This window comes from Glycine soja, chromosome 12, assembly GCF_004193775.1.
Source record: "Glycine soja cultivar W05 chromosome 12, ASM419377v2, whole genome shotgun sequence".
NCBI lineage: Eukaryota > Viridiplantae > Streptophyta > Magnoliopsida > Fabales > Fabaceae > Glycine > Glycine soja.
In genome coordinates, this window is record NC_041013.1 from 36291164 (window position 1) to 36307082 (window position 15919).

The 15919-nt window shown below is 31.9% G+C and overlaps 2 protein-coding genes across 3 annotated transcripts; both read left to right on the forward strand.

Moving 5' to 3' along the window:
* The first annotated feature begins 4935 nt into the window (after window positions 1-4935).
* On the forward strand, window positions 4936-10415 carry LOC114379126 (probable serine/threonine-protein kinase At1g09600). 2 transcript variants are annotated; one of them, XM_028337715.1, is made up of 8 exons: window positions 4936-5752; window positions 5882-6166; window positions 6961-7278; window positions 7745-7972; window positions 8122-8222; window positions 8654-8765; window positions 8865-9338; window positions 9642-10415. In XM_028337715.1, exons 1-8 carry the CDS (start codon window positions 5345-5347, stop codon window positions 9843-9845), a joined length of 2130 nt encoding a protein of 709 aa, XP_028193516.1. In that variant the 5' UTR covers window positions 4936-5344; the 3' UTR covers window positions 9846-10415. The 2 variants fall into 2 exon arrangements, with proteins under 2 accessions (XP_028193516.1, XP_028193517.1); XM_028337716.1 differs by having other exon boundaries at window positions 4936-5608.
* A 1773-nt stretch (window positions 10416-12188) lies between these two features.
* LOC114379762 (ras-related protein RABD1-like) lies at window positions 12189-14440 on the forward strand. Its single transcript, XM_028338462.1, has 8 exons — window positions 12189-12300; window positions 12378-12450; window positions 12525-12572; window positions 12644-12691; window positions 12934-13005; window positions 13088-13243; window positions 13635-13738; window positions 14161-14440. Exons 1-8 carry the CDS (start codon window positions 12287-12289, stop codon window positions 14249-14251), a joined length of 606 nt encoding a protein of 201 aa, XP_028194263.1. The 5' UTR covers window positions 12189-12286; the 3' UTR covers window positions 14252-14440.
* The last annotated feature ends 1479 nt before the right edge of the window (window positions 14441-15919 follow it).

The window sequence follows — 15919 nt, forward strand, 5'->3', positions numbered from 1 at the left end:
ATCCCCATTCTAGGCAATTTGGTGAATGTGTCATGATTTTTCTCCTTTTGTTCAAGACTGGAATAAAATATAATAGTTGTAGTTGAAAAGGAAACAATTAATGGTGGTAATTGCTTCGAGTCTACACATGGACAGTGGTGTTGATTGGAAGTGCAAAAAGAAAGAATGTCTTGATAATTTTTTTTACAAATATTGCCATAAGTTCTCACATGAAAATCAATTTTAACGATATCGGGTCTCCCTTTGAGCAATAAGATTTATTTTTTCCAAGTAAAGCCCAACTCGTTCTTTATTGGATTGGAAATTTGTCATTTATTAGACTTTGTTTTTTTTAAAGGAAATTTCACGATGGTTGCCTAGTCTCTGAAAGGTTGGATAAAGGAGATAGTGATTAGTGACATTGGATATAGGAGATAGTGATTAGTGACAGAAGATGTTTTTCCTAAAACCAACGTTGAACATCTCACTAAAAGACACTTTGACTGTTGAACATCTCACTAAAAGACACTTTGATCATAACTCCATATTTCTTCATTGCTCTTATATTATACTTAATGAGAAATATAGCCCATTTTGCTTTAAGTATCTTGGTGTGTGCATCATGATTTTCCTCTTTTGTTTAGGAAGCTTGGAAGAAAAGTGTTGACAATGTTGTTTAGGCCCTCCAAAATGTAATGCAAGATTTAATTATTTTTAACAAGAATATTCAGCAACATCTTTGCTAAAATCTAATGAACTTGAGGCTAGACTAAAATATATCAAAAGAGCTTTATAAAAGGTTGATTGAATGGCCTCACACTTCAAAATAACCTACTTAAAGTTTATGAAGATATTCTTTTTCCATCAGAGACTTAATGGATTCAGTTGGGGAACTTGTAACACCTTATCTTTTCATGCCCAAACTATCATTAGAAGAAACCCGAATAAAGTTCATGATCTTTTCCTTGAATTTGGTGTCTAGTTCATTGATGTGAAGATTTTAAAATAGTCAATATTAAACAATTTCAAGATTTTCGATACGAAATAAGGATTTGGTGTTTATAACCAATGATGTTTAAATTTTCTAAATGAAGATGCCCCTAACTCAATAGGTTGCAAAGTAGGAGGTTTATGATGCTTTAATGGTATTATTATGCATATATTGGTTGGGTGACAAAATGCAACACATGAATGGGTGAGAGATAATTACGCAATAGATTTTGAGTGAGAGATGTAAGGACTTTGTACATTGTCAGAGGAAGGAGTTTTAAATGCATATATATATCATTTAAAACCCTAAAGAGAACTAGAGAAGCACTTGACAATTTTTGACAATTTTAATACTTATGGGGAGGCTTTGGCACTCATTAATAAACATAGATTCATCCTTTACCCAATCCTAAATTTTGATATGGCCAAATTTTTAGACATTATACATGCTAAAATTGTATAATTAAATGAGTGTATATGAAACCATTTTTATTGGGTATGATATTAATTTTATTTGCGATATCAACTTTGATGGATTGTCCAATGTTGTTTTTTCAAGTCCAATCATGTTTATTAAGAATATTAAAGTTCAATAAAATTGAATGTAAATTTACCAAAATATAATAAATAGAATTGTATGCACACGATGAATGCAGATGTTTATGTTAAAATACATATGTAATATATAGAATTTTAGCATGTGCATGGTAAATAATAAATGTTTATTTTATACAATATTAATTTTTAATTTATAATTTATAACAAATAAATATTTCTAAATATACATTATATATAATTATTTTTTTAATAAATTAATATTTTTCAACATAAAAATTATATTTTAGATTTATGATAAATAGATTATAATGTGATATATGGTTATCGTTAAGTATTGATATTTTTTTTAAATAAGATTAGAGCTAAAGATTTTTAAAATGACAAACTAAAGGGATAAAAAGTTAAGTTAAACTAGTTGATATTATATCAAATTTATGTTAGAAGCATATTTCAATTGCGAAGATGGATAACACAACTGGAATTATGCCCCAGTTCCAGACTAGTGTAGTAAGATATGAATAACTTGGATCAATAACTTCATCTAATGTTTTTTTGGAAAATGAAGTATTTTAGCATAGCATGGCGATTGAACAATCATTCCATTGCATGTTTCATAAAAAAACGAAGCAATAAATGCGTCATTCAATGTTCTGTAGTAAACGAAACATCTATTCCAATAATCCATGCGGCATGCAATGCACATTGCAATTAGCATTTATAACGATGCATCATCCAATTGTCTGTATTTCAAATTTCGGATGGGCCCATAGCAAAATTCATGTGCTTATATTAATTTGCTTATCACACCTATAAATTTCCAAATTTAGAAAGAAGGCCAATAGCCCAATTCATGAGGTGATGATACGTGGAATACTTTCCTTGGAATAAAGATTCATTTTTATTAAGTATCAATATAAAGAAAAAAAATTGTGCAAAATACAATTATCAATTATACAACACGCGACTTTAGTACATGGCAAAAATTATGGATCTATCAATTGACCAACTCAAACAGTAAAATTAGAAAAATTATGCATTTAGAACAATAACTATTTTTAAACTCATTTCACAATGTCAAATTATTAGAATAATACTCTAATAATTAAATTGTATTTATTTTTCAAACTATTTGTTTGTATCTTTTATGTTTGAATTAATATCTCGTATTGTTAATAAAATAATATTTTAAGAAATATATTTTATGTGTACAATGAATGTGTAAGAAATGAATTAGATCAATAGGTGGAAATATATAAATAAAAAAACAAAACAATAATGAGTAAAATAAGGATTATTGTATATAAAAAATGTGTCTTTTTTCTAAAAGTTGTTAAAATATAAGAATAATATATGAAATAAGAAATATAAGTGTAATTTTCATATTAAATAAATTTTATGTACAACTATTATTAATATCAATAAACATGTGAAGATATGTTCTCATGCAAGCTGAAAAGTTTAAAGTTGAGACTCAGGAGGTAGTAATAGATTATATTATAGTTGTATGTTGAATTATTGTGAAAATTAGATAATTGACATATGAAGGATGAAAGATTTATGTTTGAATGATTTAAGAATAAATTTTCAATCTAATTATAATTTTTTTTAAAAAGTATGAAAATAGATATTATAGTTTCTTATCCATTACTATATATAATTCAAATCAATCCAATACATACATAATAAAATATAAAAATAAATACATCCCAACTGTTTTAATTAGTAATTATTATTAGAATTTACCTTCGAAAGTGCACTTACCCCACTTAATACATAAAAAGAAAATAAATTGAAAGAGAATAAGTGAATGATTTAGAGATTTTTTTTTGTGAAGATGATCAATATTTTGTGACATGTGTCTTCAAATAAAAAAGAGAAATAATATTAAAAAGTCTAATTAGAAGAAAAAAGGAAAATGAGTTTGAAATCGGATACTGTAATCCCTCTTTATATATAAATTAGAATAACTATATTGAACATGAGCATTTTTAATTTTTATTATTCAATGATGGTGTTTTCAGTTGCGTTTCTTTCACTAGAGTGTTTGTAGGTATATATTTTTGAGCTAATTGTTAAATAAAAATAAAATGAAGAAGTATATCTAAAAGGAATAAAAAAATTTAGAATGAATAAAAATGTTAAAAATGAAATTAAATGTTTAATATATGAAATTACTATTAGACGTGTATTTTGACGAGAGTGATAACAATTTCTAAAAACACTAGAAATTTAAGATTTTTTTTTTTGAAAGAATAGCTCTAAGAAACACTCACGTTAAAAATCACTATCATAATTTATATAGAGAGAGTTTTAGGGGTTCTAATTTTAATAAACTATATATTAAAATATTTATTTGTTTATTATATTTTTATTTACATAAAATTATATTTATCTTATATTTTGCCGTGACTCAAATATTAGTTTATTACAAAGTTGGAGGAAATTATAATTGGAGTTTTATTTTCGTTGTACGCTAAAAAAAAGGCTTATATAAAAGATTACTCATATTATCGAGATAAAACTCTAATTGCAGTATAAAAAACTAATTACAACTTGTTTTTTTTTTCCTGTAAATACACCTTCTGTCTCCTGTTTTTTTTTCAATCTACACTATTTTGTAAATTAATTCTCAATATATATTACTTTGGACTTTCTCTCTCCTTTTTGTTTTTTTTTAATTTAAAATATTATAAAATATAAATATTATATTATATAATTTTTTAATTGGTTTTAAAATTACTTATTTATTAAATTAAATTTTATAATTTTGTTTTTTTATTTTTTTTAAAGAAAATGGTATTATTAAATATAATTATTTTTATTTTATTATTTAATTTACTTAAAATATTTTTTAGGCGAATATTTTTATTTTAAATCTGAATTTTCTAATATAATTATATTACTAAATATAATTAGTTTGTTTATGTTATCAGATTTAATTAAAAATGAGAAGACTTTTTGTTTAACAACCTATTTATGGAACAAGAACATTATATTGCATTATCAATACAATACTTAAACAATTATATTTGGTTATCTTGTTTATTTTTTTCTTAGTCCATCTTAGTAAAAAAAATTAAAAAACATAATTATAAAATTTAATTTGATAAATAAGTAATTTTAAAACCAATTAAAAAAATTATATAATATAATATTTATATTTGATAATATTTTAAAGTAAAAAAAACAAAAAGGAGAGAAAAAGTCTCAAGTATATTGGAAATTAAATTACAATAAATTAGAAAAAAAAGGTGTATTTAAAAAAAAAAAACCGAGCAATATGACATAGAGTAATAATACCATTACCCATAATAAAATTGTACATAAGTTTTGTCCAATTAAGTGAAATATAATTGTAGCAAGGGAGGGAAATAAATTTTAACGACCAAGGCATGTTTTATTGTGTAATTCATGGAGAAGGAAATATTGATCTAACGAGTGAAATTTGAGTGAGTAGGTGAATAGGTGATTTGGTTGGATGCAGGGAATAGATCCGGTTGGGAGTGGCAATGCATTTGAATTGATGCCTTGCATTGACATCCTGTGACCTAACAAAACAACACTGCATCATATGCAAATGCAATTTTGTTTGTGTTTGTTGTAACCCACATTACAAATTTGATGGGGTACGAGGCTTTGTAGATCCGATTTGTTTCTCTTTCCAGAACATCTCTTCTGGAGATACACCTCACCCACCCGCATTTCGTAGTTTCTTCTCATTTGGGGGATCTGGGCGCAATCTTTCTGTCTGTATATTTAATAGAATAGAATGAATTCATTTCATTAGAGATTGGGTGGAATTAATAAAATTGATTGGATGGGTTGTATATGCTCCAAAGGAAAATCTGCAGACCAATATGTTGCTGAAAACCATGCCAAAGATAGATCCTCCAACACCAAGCATTTGAGATTGGGGGGAAGAGAACTAACAGAGAATGATGCTACGGCTCACCTCATATCCAATGCAAATGCAATTGGACATGGAAATGGAACAGAAGAAGCCTCCACCTCCTCGGATGAACATCATCAAGGGGACAAGAATGTCAATGCCAATGCAACCGAACAATCACCACAACCTAAGGTGTGTAGGATATTTAGTGTAACTGGAGGGGAAAGAGGAGGACAGGTTCTTACTGGCTGGCCCTCTTGGCTCACTGCAGTTGCTGGTGAAGCCATTAGTGGTTGGATACCTCGCAGGGCTGATTCCTTTGAGAAGTTGGATAAGGCAAATCCTCCTTACAGCCTCCACCATTGCTTTCTTATTTATTATTATTATCTCCATCACCAACCTTACATTTTTCAAACCCTCCCAATAGCTTTTTCTTAATGAACTAACTTTCCTATCATGCTGCAGATTGGCCAAGGAACTTACAGCAGTGTTTATAGAGCTCGTGATCTCGAAACAAATAAAATTGTTGCACTCAAGAAGGTTCGATTTGCTAATATGGATCCAGAAAGTGTCCGTTTTATGTCAAGGGAAATCATTGTGCTGCGAAGGCTTGATCATCCAAATGTCATGAAGCTTGAAGGCATGATTACTTCAAGGTTTTCTGGTAGCTTGTACCTTATTTTTGAATATATGGACCATGATCTTGCAGGCCTTGCAGCAATACCCAACATCAAGTTTACTGAAGCACAGGTACCTCACCCAACATTCTAATAATCACACAGTCTTAGATGACAACCTTTCTGTCATTTACAACTGTAAAATTTGTCTTCGAAACATTTACTTTTCACTTTATGTTATTTTTGTGTATATAAACTGGCATAGTGAGTCAGATTCTTTTCGTAAAGAACCTTGTGAGATCTAGAAAATGTCTAGTATTTGTATAGTTAATAGAAGCATCAATCAAATTTTGAAGCCAGACATGGAGTAGATTGCAACAAAAGCATCACTTTCTCTTTGATGGAATTTGATGAGTCAAAAGCACCGTATCTGCTGGAGTCCTAGTGGCAACTTTTTAGCATTTTTAAAATGAAGGGTTTCACCAGGATTACCATGACCATGACACTTTTATGTTTTATGAATTGCTTTTCTCACCATCATGCAGCCAATTAACTTATAATTAGAAATAGACTAGAAATATCTTTAAAGCAAAGGAGGTTGCTAACCAGTTAGGGAGCTACTGGTTAAGGAATAAAAAATCGAAAGTTTTCATAGTAAAGTGTAACATCTAACGTGACCAATAGACCCCACCATGGTTTCCAATAAAACCCTTCTATTTATTGATTCCTTACACTTGTTAGTCGGACCCCAAAGCAAAAGCCAAAACCAATATTAATCTTTTACCAAAAGGCTGTATATTCTTTGCATCCAGTTGTATTTACAGCTTGAAAGTTTCATGTCAGATGTCTTCTCTTGTTTACTTTCCTCATTAATTGACCTCTGGTTCTTGTTTCCACAATGGGACAATATTTTTTGTTTTACTGCAGATCAAGTGTTACATGCAACAGCTTCTTCGTGGTCTTGAGCATTGTCACAGTCGTGGTGTTATGCACCGTGACATCAAGGGCTCAAATCTTCTGCTTGACAGTAATGGCAATCTGAAGATTGGTGATTTTGGGCTTGCAGCTTTGTTTCAGCCATCTCATGGGCAGCCTTTAACTAGTCGTGTCGTAACCTTGTGGTACCGACCACCTGAACTTTTGCTTGGAGCTACAGATTATGGAGTTACTGTGGATTTGTGGAGTGCTGGATGTATTCTGGCAGAGTTGTTTGTTGGGAAGCCTATAATGCCTGGACGAACAGAGGTAGTATTCCTCTTTTGTCCTGGATATATGTGCATTGTACATTTTCTTGGACACACTGAAGCTTTTACATGTGATACCTTGAGCAGCCTAGCTTGATGATATAAGTCTAAACAAATAGGTCCTCTTCTTTCTCCTATGCATATTATTAGAAGAGAGAGATTTATAGATTGACTAGGTAATATAAAACTAGAAGAAGAAACCAAAATGATCATCACATTTCTAACCTAATTTCCAACATGATAGTTTTTTAGCCACTTGAGTTATCTGTAAATGTAATAATGTTATGGATGAAAAATGAGTTTACAAGTTAGGACAGGGTCTTACAAATTGTGAATGAAGGACGGATGTTAGTATCCTTTTTGGTCTAGCATTTCTGATGGTCTCATTTGAAGTACTTAATTTTTAAATTTGTCACAGCTTTCAATGGTTTAATTGGGCGCTAATATCAGGTAATCTACCATTCTAGGTGGAGCAACTACATAAAATCTTCAAACTTTGTGGATCTCCATCTGAAGAATACTGGAAGAAGTCAAAGCCACCACATGCAACAGTTTTTAAACCTCAACAACCTTACAAATGTGTTATTTCTCAGACATTCAAGGATATTCCATCATCTGCACTGAGCCTATTGGAGGTCCTTCTTTCTGTAGAACCGAAAGATCGAGGAACTGCTTCTTTAGCCCTTCAGCATGAGGTAATTATAAGTTCTATTTGAGTGCAGTTCACATGGAATGTCTGAACAGAATGCGTGTGTTACACATTCTAGAATTTTAGTCGTGCTGGGTTCTCAAAAGATTTTTTTTGGACTCTTTTTTCTTAGCCACTGACATTTATCATTTCTAGTTCTTCACAGCAATGCCACTTCCTTGTGATCCATCAACGTTACCAAAGTACCCACCAAGTAAGGAGTTTGATGCCAAACTTCGCGAAGAGGAAACTAGAAGGTATTTCTTCTTTGAATCTTTTTATATCTGAGATTCTCATGGGATTTTGTCATATCTGATTTTTGCATTATCTGCAACAATAGCACATTGTTTTGGACACACTTCAAGTGTGTGTTTTAATGATCATTTGTTTTTTCTATTGATATGGTAAACTAAAGTCTCAAGCAGAATGACATTATAATTTTCAAAATCTACTGTGCAGTGACAAGAACAATAGAAAAGTTCTTCATTTTTTTCTTCTTTTTTGTTCTCTCCTTATTTTCATTTCCAGAACCTTCAACTAGTGTAATGAGTATCTGATTTTTGTTTCTGTTTTTGTTTTCTTTTTCCTTCTTTTTGAGATAGTGGCTTTGGCTTGATTTGTTTCTATATTGATCCTTCTTATTTGTTTGTGTCTAACTCCGGTCACCCATTTGTCTATTTTTAAGCAGACAAAGAGCAGTAAATAAAGGATATGAACATGAATCAGTTGGGAGAAATTTTAGAGAGTCCAAAGCTGTGCCAATACCTGATGCTAATGCTGAGTTTCAGGCAACTGTGGGGGTACTTTAAATCATAAACATAATGTTAATGGGCCTTCTTGTCATTTGAGATATTTGGGTTTGCCTGATACACATTTTTCCATGTGATTTTTTCCCCCAGAGACAAGGACAGTGTAATTCTAAGTGCATTACTAAGAAGTACAATCCTGAAGAGGATGGTGATTACGGCTTCCACCGCGAACCTGCAAAGTCAAGAGCACTCGATGTATTATCTCATTCTGGCCAGTCAGTGCATCCAAGTGTATATGGATCCTCACGCAATATGAATCTGAAAGAGGAAGATCTCACTAGCCCAGATCATGGCTTTAGATCAAGAAAGTCTGAGTTGAGAAAACAAAAATCCTATTGGCAAGGTAGCACTGCAAAATTGTCAAGATTTTCTAATTCAGTTGCAGTTCAAGGTGATCCACTGCTTGATATGAGTGGTGACTCTAGTGCGAATTCGCAGTGGCCAGAAGATCAGTTTGGCATGAGATGTAGCCATCAGGCTGATGGTGATTCCAAACAATTGTTGGATGGACTCAAATCTTCACAGAAGAATGACTTTCATCCTATTGGGAAGGATCGTGCTAAGGTAAATCAAGTACTGATAAACATTAATTTGTGCAATTTTACAAGTATTTTGAAGCCAGCATTACATGGTCCTCTCAGAGAATGGGGAAAAGATTAGTTTGCAGGGTATTAAGACTGGTCTTGATATAAGGATTTCCTTGCAATGTGGTTAATGTATGTGTGTATATGTATGTACTCACAATTAGTATAATACTGGAACCTGTATGAAACTTTCAGGATAATGGTTCTTTTTAGGTGATTAGTGTTTTATGCTTAATGACTATGGAGCTGTCAAGTAATTACTTGCTTTTGTTTGTGACTGCAGGGCTATGCTAACAAAAATGCCCGCATGCACCATTCTGGACCTTTGCTGGCTCCAGAGGATAATCTTGAAGAAATGCTTAAGGAACATGAAAGGCAAATCCAACAGGCTGTCCGCAAAGCTCGTTTAGGTAAGGACAAGACAAAAAAGGCTGACAGTGAGAGTGGCCTAACTGAATCACTATTTCACCATGTGAGAAATCAATAGTGACTTTCAAGAGAGTTTTGATGCAATTTAATATGGGATGGGAACACTTGAACACAACAAGATTGTGGCTATCATAATTCATTGCCAAGATAAATACTTCTTTTGGAAATTCATCAACTCTTGATGCCGATAAATTACTAATGCTCGTGGGGCTTCAACATACTTCTTCACATCAGATATTTATAACTACCGTAGAAGGTCTTGTACAGAGTTCTAACCGACAAACTTCCATGTTTCATGAAGGTGGATAGTTTATACTTTACAGAGCAAATGAAATCCATGGTGATTGACTGCATAATAGTTTATGGTTTATTAACACACCAGCGAGTTGTTCCATTGCCAGATGGCGAAGTCATTTCCATGGCATTACTTTGTATATTTGAAACTGATTTTGCCGAATTAAATTTTTTCATTTAATGCATAGGCTTTTGTTCAGAGCTAGAATTCGGAAGGCTGAAGAAAGGCTTGCCTTTCGAAACATAGTATTCCCATCAACATGGGCATGCAGGAGAAATAATACTAAAACAAAACACTTACTTCTAATTTGCATGTGGTACCTTAATTTGTTAATCTCTAGCAGTACATTAAAAGTTGATTTCTTGGAATGTTATATTCCCATGTTTGTTACAAGTTTCGAAAAATCATTCCCGGATATTAGTGATTCTAGGAATGTTATAACTTCCATTTTCACCTTTTTTCTTTTACACTTTTATTCCCATGAAGATGGATTATTCTCATGAGAATAAGGAAATTTATTTCTTAAAATGCAAATAATTATTTTTTCATTTTTAAAAATATACTAAGGAATCAAATTTCTAGTCACTAGGATAATTAACCTTTCTCCATGCTACAAAATTGAAAAAAAAGACCGAATTATATGGTTATATAATTCAATTTTGGTATGGCAAATATGCTAAATAATACTTGCAATAAAAAATATGTTATGAGCATTAGTACATGATTACTAAGTAGAATACATGGTTATATTATGCTTCCACCCCTCTTTTAACGTGAGTTTTAAGGCCACTTCCTTTGATTTGATCTGAATTCATTTATATTAATACCAAGAAAAGAAAAGAAAAGAAAAGAAATGTCATTGAGGTTCCTGTCTTAATCAATGAAACCACCTACTGTTGTATGGTTTCTTATTTGTGTCCCTTGTATCTGATTTTGGGCTGGCTTGCTATGAATTGATGTTGATGTTGGTAAGAGTAGACATGAGATGAGATAATCGAAGGGGAGGTATAGCAAATTTGCAGATGCAACAACAACCACTGTACAGATTCAGAATTCAGGCAGCTCTTTTGTCTCCATCCACTGCATGCCTCTGATCCCTTCCCTTGGTGTCCAAGCAAGCATCAAACGTCAATGATTCCTTCAACTCTCTTAATTTATAAGTTGTTATCCATTCCCAGGCAATAGGCATCCATACATGCATAGATGAAGATGAAGATCAAGCATGAGGCCGGTGGCCTCCTCATTGTGCTAATTAGATGATCATCAAACTTGAACGGTGTGAAGCAACCAGAGGCATTATTGTTTCATCCAGTGAAGAGTTGCAACAAGAAGTTGGCAGTGCAGGGCAGTGGGAGACCCCAAAGGTTTGCCTATGTATGAGACGAGAGTGGTTGAAGATAAATTCTCCCATGAGGACAGGCCCTTTTGCCCTCCCTAGCTACTTCGTGCATACAAATTCTCATTTCTATAATGCCGCCATCTATATAATTTGGTTACGTGTTATGTGAGGCTTGATGACATGATAATGTCTGTTAGATCATTAGAACAAGACTAATGATAAGTATTATGTTAAAATATAATTTATTTTTAAATTAATAAAAAATAAATTTAAAATGTTAAGTGGGTGTTTGGTTTTGTTGTTTTTTGTTTTCATTTTTCCTGAAAATAGAAAATGATGATGAAAATGTGTTTAGTTGAATTTGTATTTTCATCTTCAGTGAAAATATTCTCCCACACAAACCAAAAATTAAAAACAGAAACTAGGAATTTTGTTTTGGGTAAAATGAAAATACGGTGGCAAGGGATATAATTTTAAGCAAATCTAAATATACATTTGTCTGAAAACACATTTTTAGTATTTTTATTTCTTAAAATCAGATAACAAGAAATAAAACGAAACATGTTGTCAGAATTCTAACTTTTTTAAAATAAAAATAATAAACAGAAAATGAAAAAACATGCTTAAGTCATGATTTTTTTATGATAAATATATTTACTCATTTAAAAATACTATCATTAATTATAAATTCTCTTGTCTATTGGATTTTAACTAAAGTCGTTGGGGATAAAAAAAATTGATTATAAAATAAAAAATACTCAAATGATGATAGAAAAGCTTTGTTTATTAATAATAATAATAAGCGAGGTAAAACACTTCGAGCGGCGGGGCAGGGGCAGAGTTGATTGCAGTTGAGAGAGTTGTAATGAGTAACGAATAGTAAGTGTCTTGTTTGAGCTTGATTGAGAGTGCGAGGAAGTGTTAGTAATTTAATTTGGGGTTTGGTTTTGTTTCAGCGATTATCTGTTCAAGCTTCTCCTAATCGGCGACTCTTCCGTTGGAAAATCCTGCTTGCTTCTCAGATTCGCTGTGAGTCATCACTTTATTTGCTTCTCCTAATCTCTCTTTTTGTTCACTTCCTTTGTTTCTTCGTTTCGTTTCAGGATGACTCCTACGTCGACAGCTACATAAGTACCATTGGAGTTGATTTCGTAATTATCACTCTTCTTCTCTTTTGCTATTTCTATTTATGGCCCAACACTCATTTTTATTTTATTTTCAGAAAATCAGAACCGTGGAGCTGGAAGGAAAAACCGTCAAGCTGCAGATTGTGAGTATTCACACTTCACTGACACGAATCAATGTCTTTTACCGACTACTTCATTTATAATGCCCCCGATCTATATTATTGTGTTTTTAGTTTGTTTGGTGTAATTTACCCTAATTTCTGCATTCACCTCTGTCGGTGTTGGGTAATGAGAATCAAAGCGAAATCATCATTTCACTTGATCATATTCATGATTATTGCCACATGCATGCCAAGCTTGGATTCATTTGTTGTGTTTTGTTTAGTGGGATACAGCTGGACAGGAGCGATTCAGGACTATAACAAGCAGTTACTATAGAGGAGCACATGGAATTATTGTAAGTTAGCTTCATCCTATCATCTTCTGCATACACATACTTGCCCAGTGCCAGGAACTAATAAATTTCTCCATTGCAACAGATTGTCTATGATGTTACTGAGATGGAAAGCTTTAACAATGTCAAGCAGTGGTTGAATGAGATTGATAGATATGCAAATGACACTGTATGCAAGCTTCTTGTGGGGAATAAATCCGATCTAGTTGATAACAAGGTTGTTGACTCGCTAACAGCCAAGGTAAATTACTAAAGCCAACTTTAATTCTTTTCACTTTCATTCTATCACCAAATCAAGAGCCATTACAGAAGATGTGCACTATCTTGATAGAATTTTCTATAACTTGGAATTCAGTTTCTCTTAAATAAATTAGAATTAAAGATCTTTTGAATTCATGAATTGCTATTTTCATTATTGGCTGCATATGTTATGTATAATAATACTTTGGATTGGTCAGATTTGCATTTAATGTTAGTTGTTCAATGTTGTGATATTATTTATAATATAGAATTGTTTTGTTAAAGAACCATGTGCCTCAAATATCAGTTAATATGCATGTTAAAGGGAAAATAAAGAGTTGGATAATCACACTTTGTTCGTCTAACATATACTCTATGACCATGAATCACAGGCATTTGCAGATGAGCTTGGTATCCCTTTCCTTGAGACAAGTGCTAAAGACTCAATCAATGTGGAGCAGGCTTTCTTGACCATGGCAGCAGAGATTAAGAAGAAGTATCTAATAATTCTAGCTTCCCCTGTTCTCATTTAGAATCATTATTTAATCACAAATATTAATCAGTGTCATGAATTTTCTTTTTCTATATCGAGTTTTTCAGCTTGTTTAAAATTGAAATACTAACAGTAGGTCATGACAATTTTGTGCCATATTCTTTTCTTTTTTATATGACAATGTTATTGTCTGCAATCGGATGATCTGAGGAATAATGGCTTTTGATAAAAAAGAAAAAGAAACAGAATATACATCTTGAGCTAAATTTTCATAATTAAGATTTTGATGATTTACAGATAATGTGCCAATATTTATTCTTTAAGAAGTTTAGATTTATTTTGTGGAGTGTTAGTTTTATAATCCATTACTTGATTCATGCATAAGACAAGTAAGTCACTTAGAGATGTTTTGAACTTGTGTGCAGGATGGGAAGCCAAACAACTGCTGGTAAGTCGGCAGAAAGTGTTCAAATGAAGGGGCAACCAATCCCACAGAAGAGCAACTGCTGTGGTTAGGTTCTATTCTAGTTCTACTTTCTGTTATATCAAAATAGGGAGACTCTGTTATGATATGGATGTTTCAGTAACTCTTGAAATATCACCTATCATCTATTTAAATCCTTGGATAATATTATTCTGAATCCCCTGATGGCTTCCCATGTTTAAAATGAAAGGGATGCAATTTTTCACATGCATCTTATATTAGAAACCTGCGCGCTTTAGCCTGACATTATGAAAAGGAATGTTCAGACCAAAAAGGATATCATAATGTCCATCATCAACAACTTTCAACTGTACATAGGGGGGAATTGTTGGCCACATTAGTAACATTCTTCGTGGCCGTAATATCACTGTTTTAATCCATTACAGTTACAGAAGGAGGTAGCCAATTCCTGCAGTCGGAAAAGTAATTGTAGTCTCCTAAACTCATAAACCAAGGGCTTAAAGTTTTTTAGCTGATTTATATTGTAATGTATGAAAAAATAAAATTAACTGCGGAGATTCTGTGGAGTTACTTTTCTGACTACAGGGATTTGGATCTCGTGTTTAGCCACTGGATTCATTCCAAATCTCTGAAGAAAATTAAACGATTTGAGTCCACATATACTCCACATTATCATATCTTAACAAGCACGTGTATGCTATAAATATATACTTTCCAGAGAAATCGTCAATATTTAATAGTATTTTACATTGTATGTTAATCATTAATAAGCATGATTTAGTCACCCTCCTCCCCCTAAGTTTCTCTCGGAAAACTGCTTTTTCTAGGGTAGTATAAAATTTAATGTAAAAACTAAAATTACAAACTTATAATTTAAATGAAATTTTCTTTTCTATTGGTTCATGCTGGAAGCCTAAATATATTAAGAAATTAAAAACAAATCGACAGAGGAAAATTTGATGTAGAATTTAACAGTTCTTACGAAGACTTTGTGCAGTATTATTATACTAGGTCTGGTCATTGATTCGATTTGGAATATTAGGTCATTAGTTGAATTGGTATAAACTGTGCGTCTTATTAGATCTTTAAATCTAAACTGTGCGTATTATTAGATCTTTAAATCTAAACCTGTGAAAATTATTTTTCACATTTTGCAAAATTGTGGTTCACGTCAAGTTATTAAATAGGTAATGGTTCATCCAAGTCTGATATTAAAGCTGGTTCAACTCATTTCGGGTTGGTTCACGCTGACTCCATTGCTTAATTCGTACCAAGTCCAGTAACCTTTTTTTTTTTTTTTAGTCCAGCAACCTACTAGTCACCGTGTCATTTATTATAAAAAAAGGAATCATTGTTATTTTTTTTATCCATAGCATAATCACTAAGTATTAATCAATTTTATTAATCACTAATCAGAAATCTTCATTAACCATCTTTATTGAGATTTTTTAAAACATGTTTTCCATTCACAGGACTCAGCCTCAAAATGATAGAGTATAATTTGCTGGTATAAAAAGGAATCAAATGTTACTTGGAGATCGATATTCAATAATTTCTATTGAACTTCCGAACACACTACCGATACAATTACAACTTCCTACGTTAAATTCTCCAAATTGACATGATGTTAGATACAAACATCGAAAGTGGTCTTTTCCTGGTCTAGGACAATTCGTGATCCTCACGTGTTCACCTATTGTAATAACATTACTGATTTAATGTTTATTCAGAAAATTTTA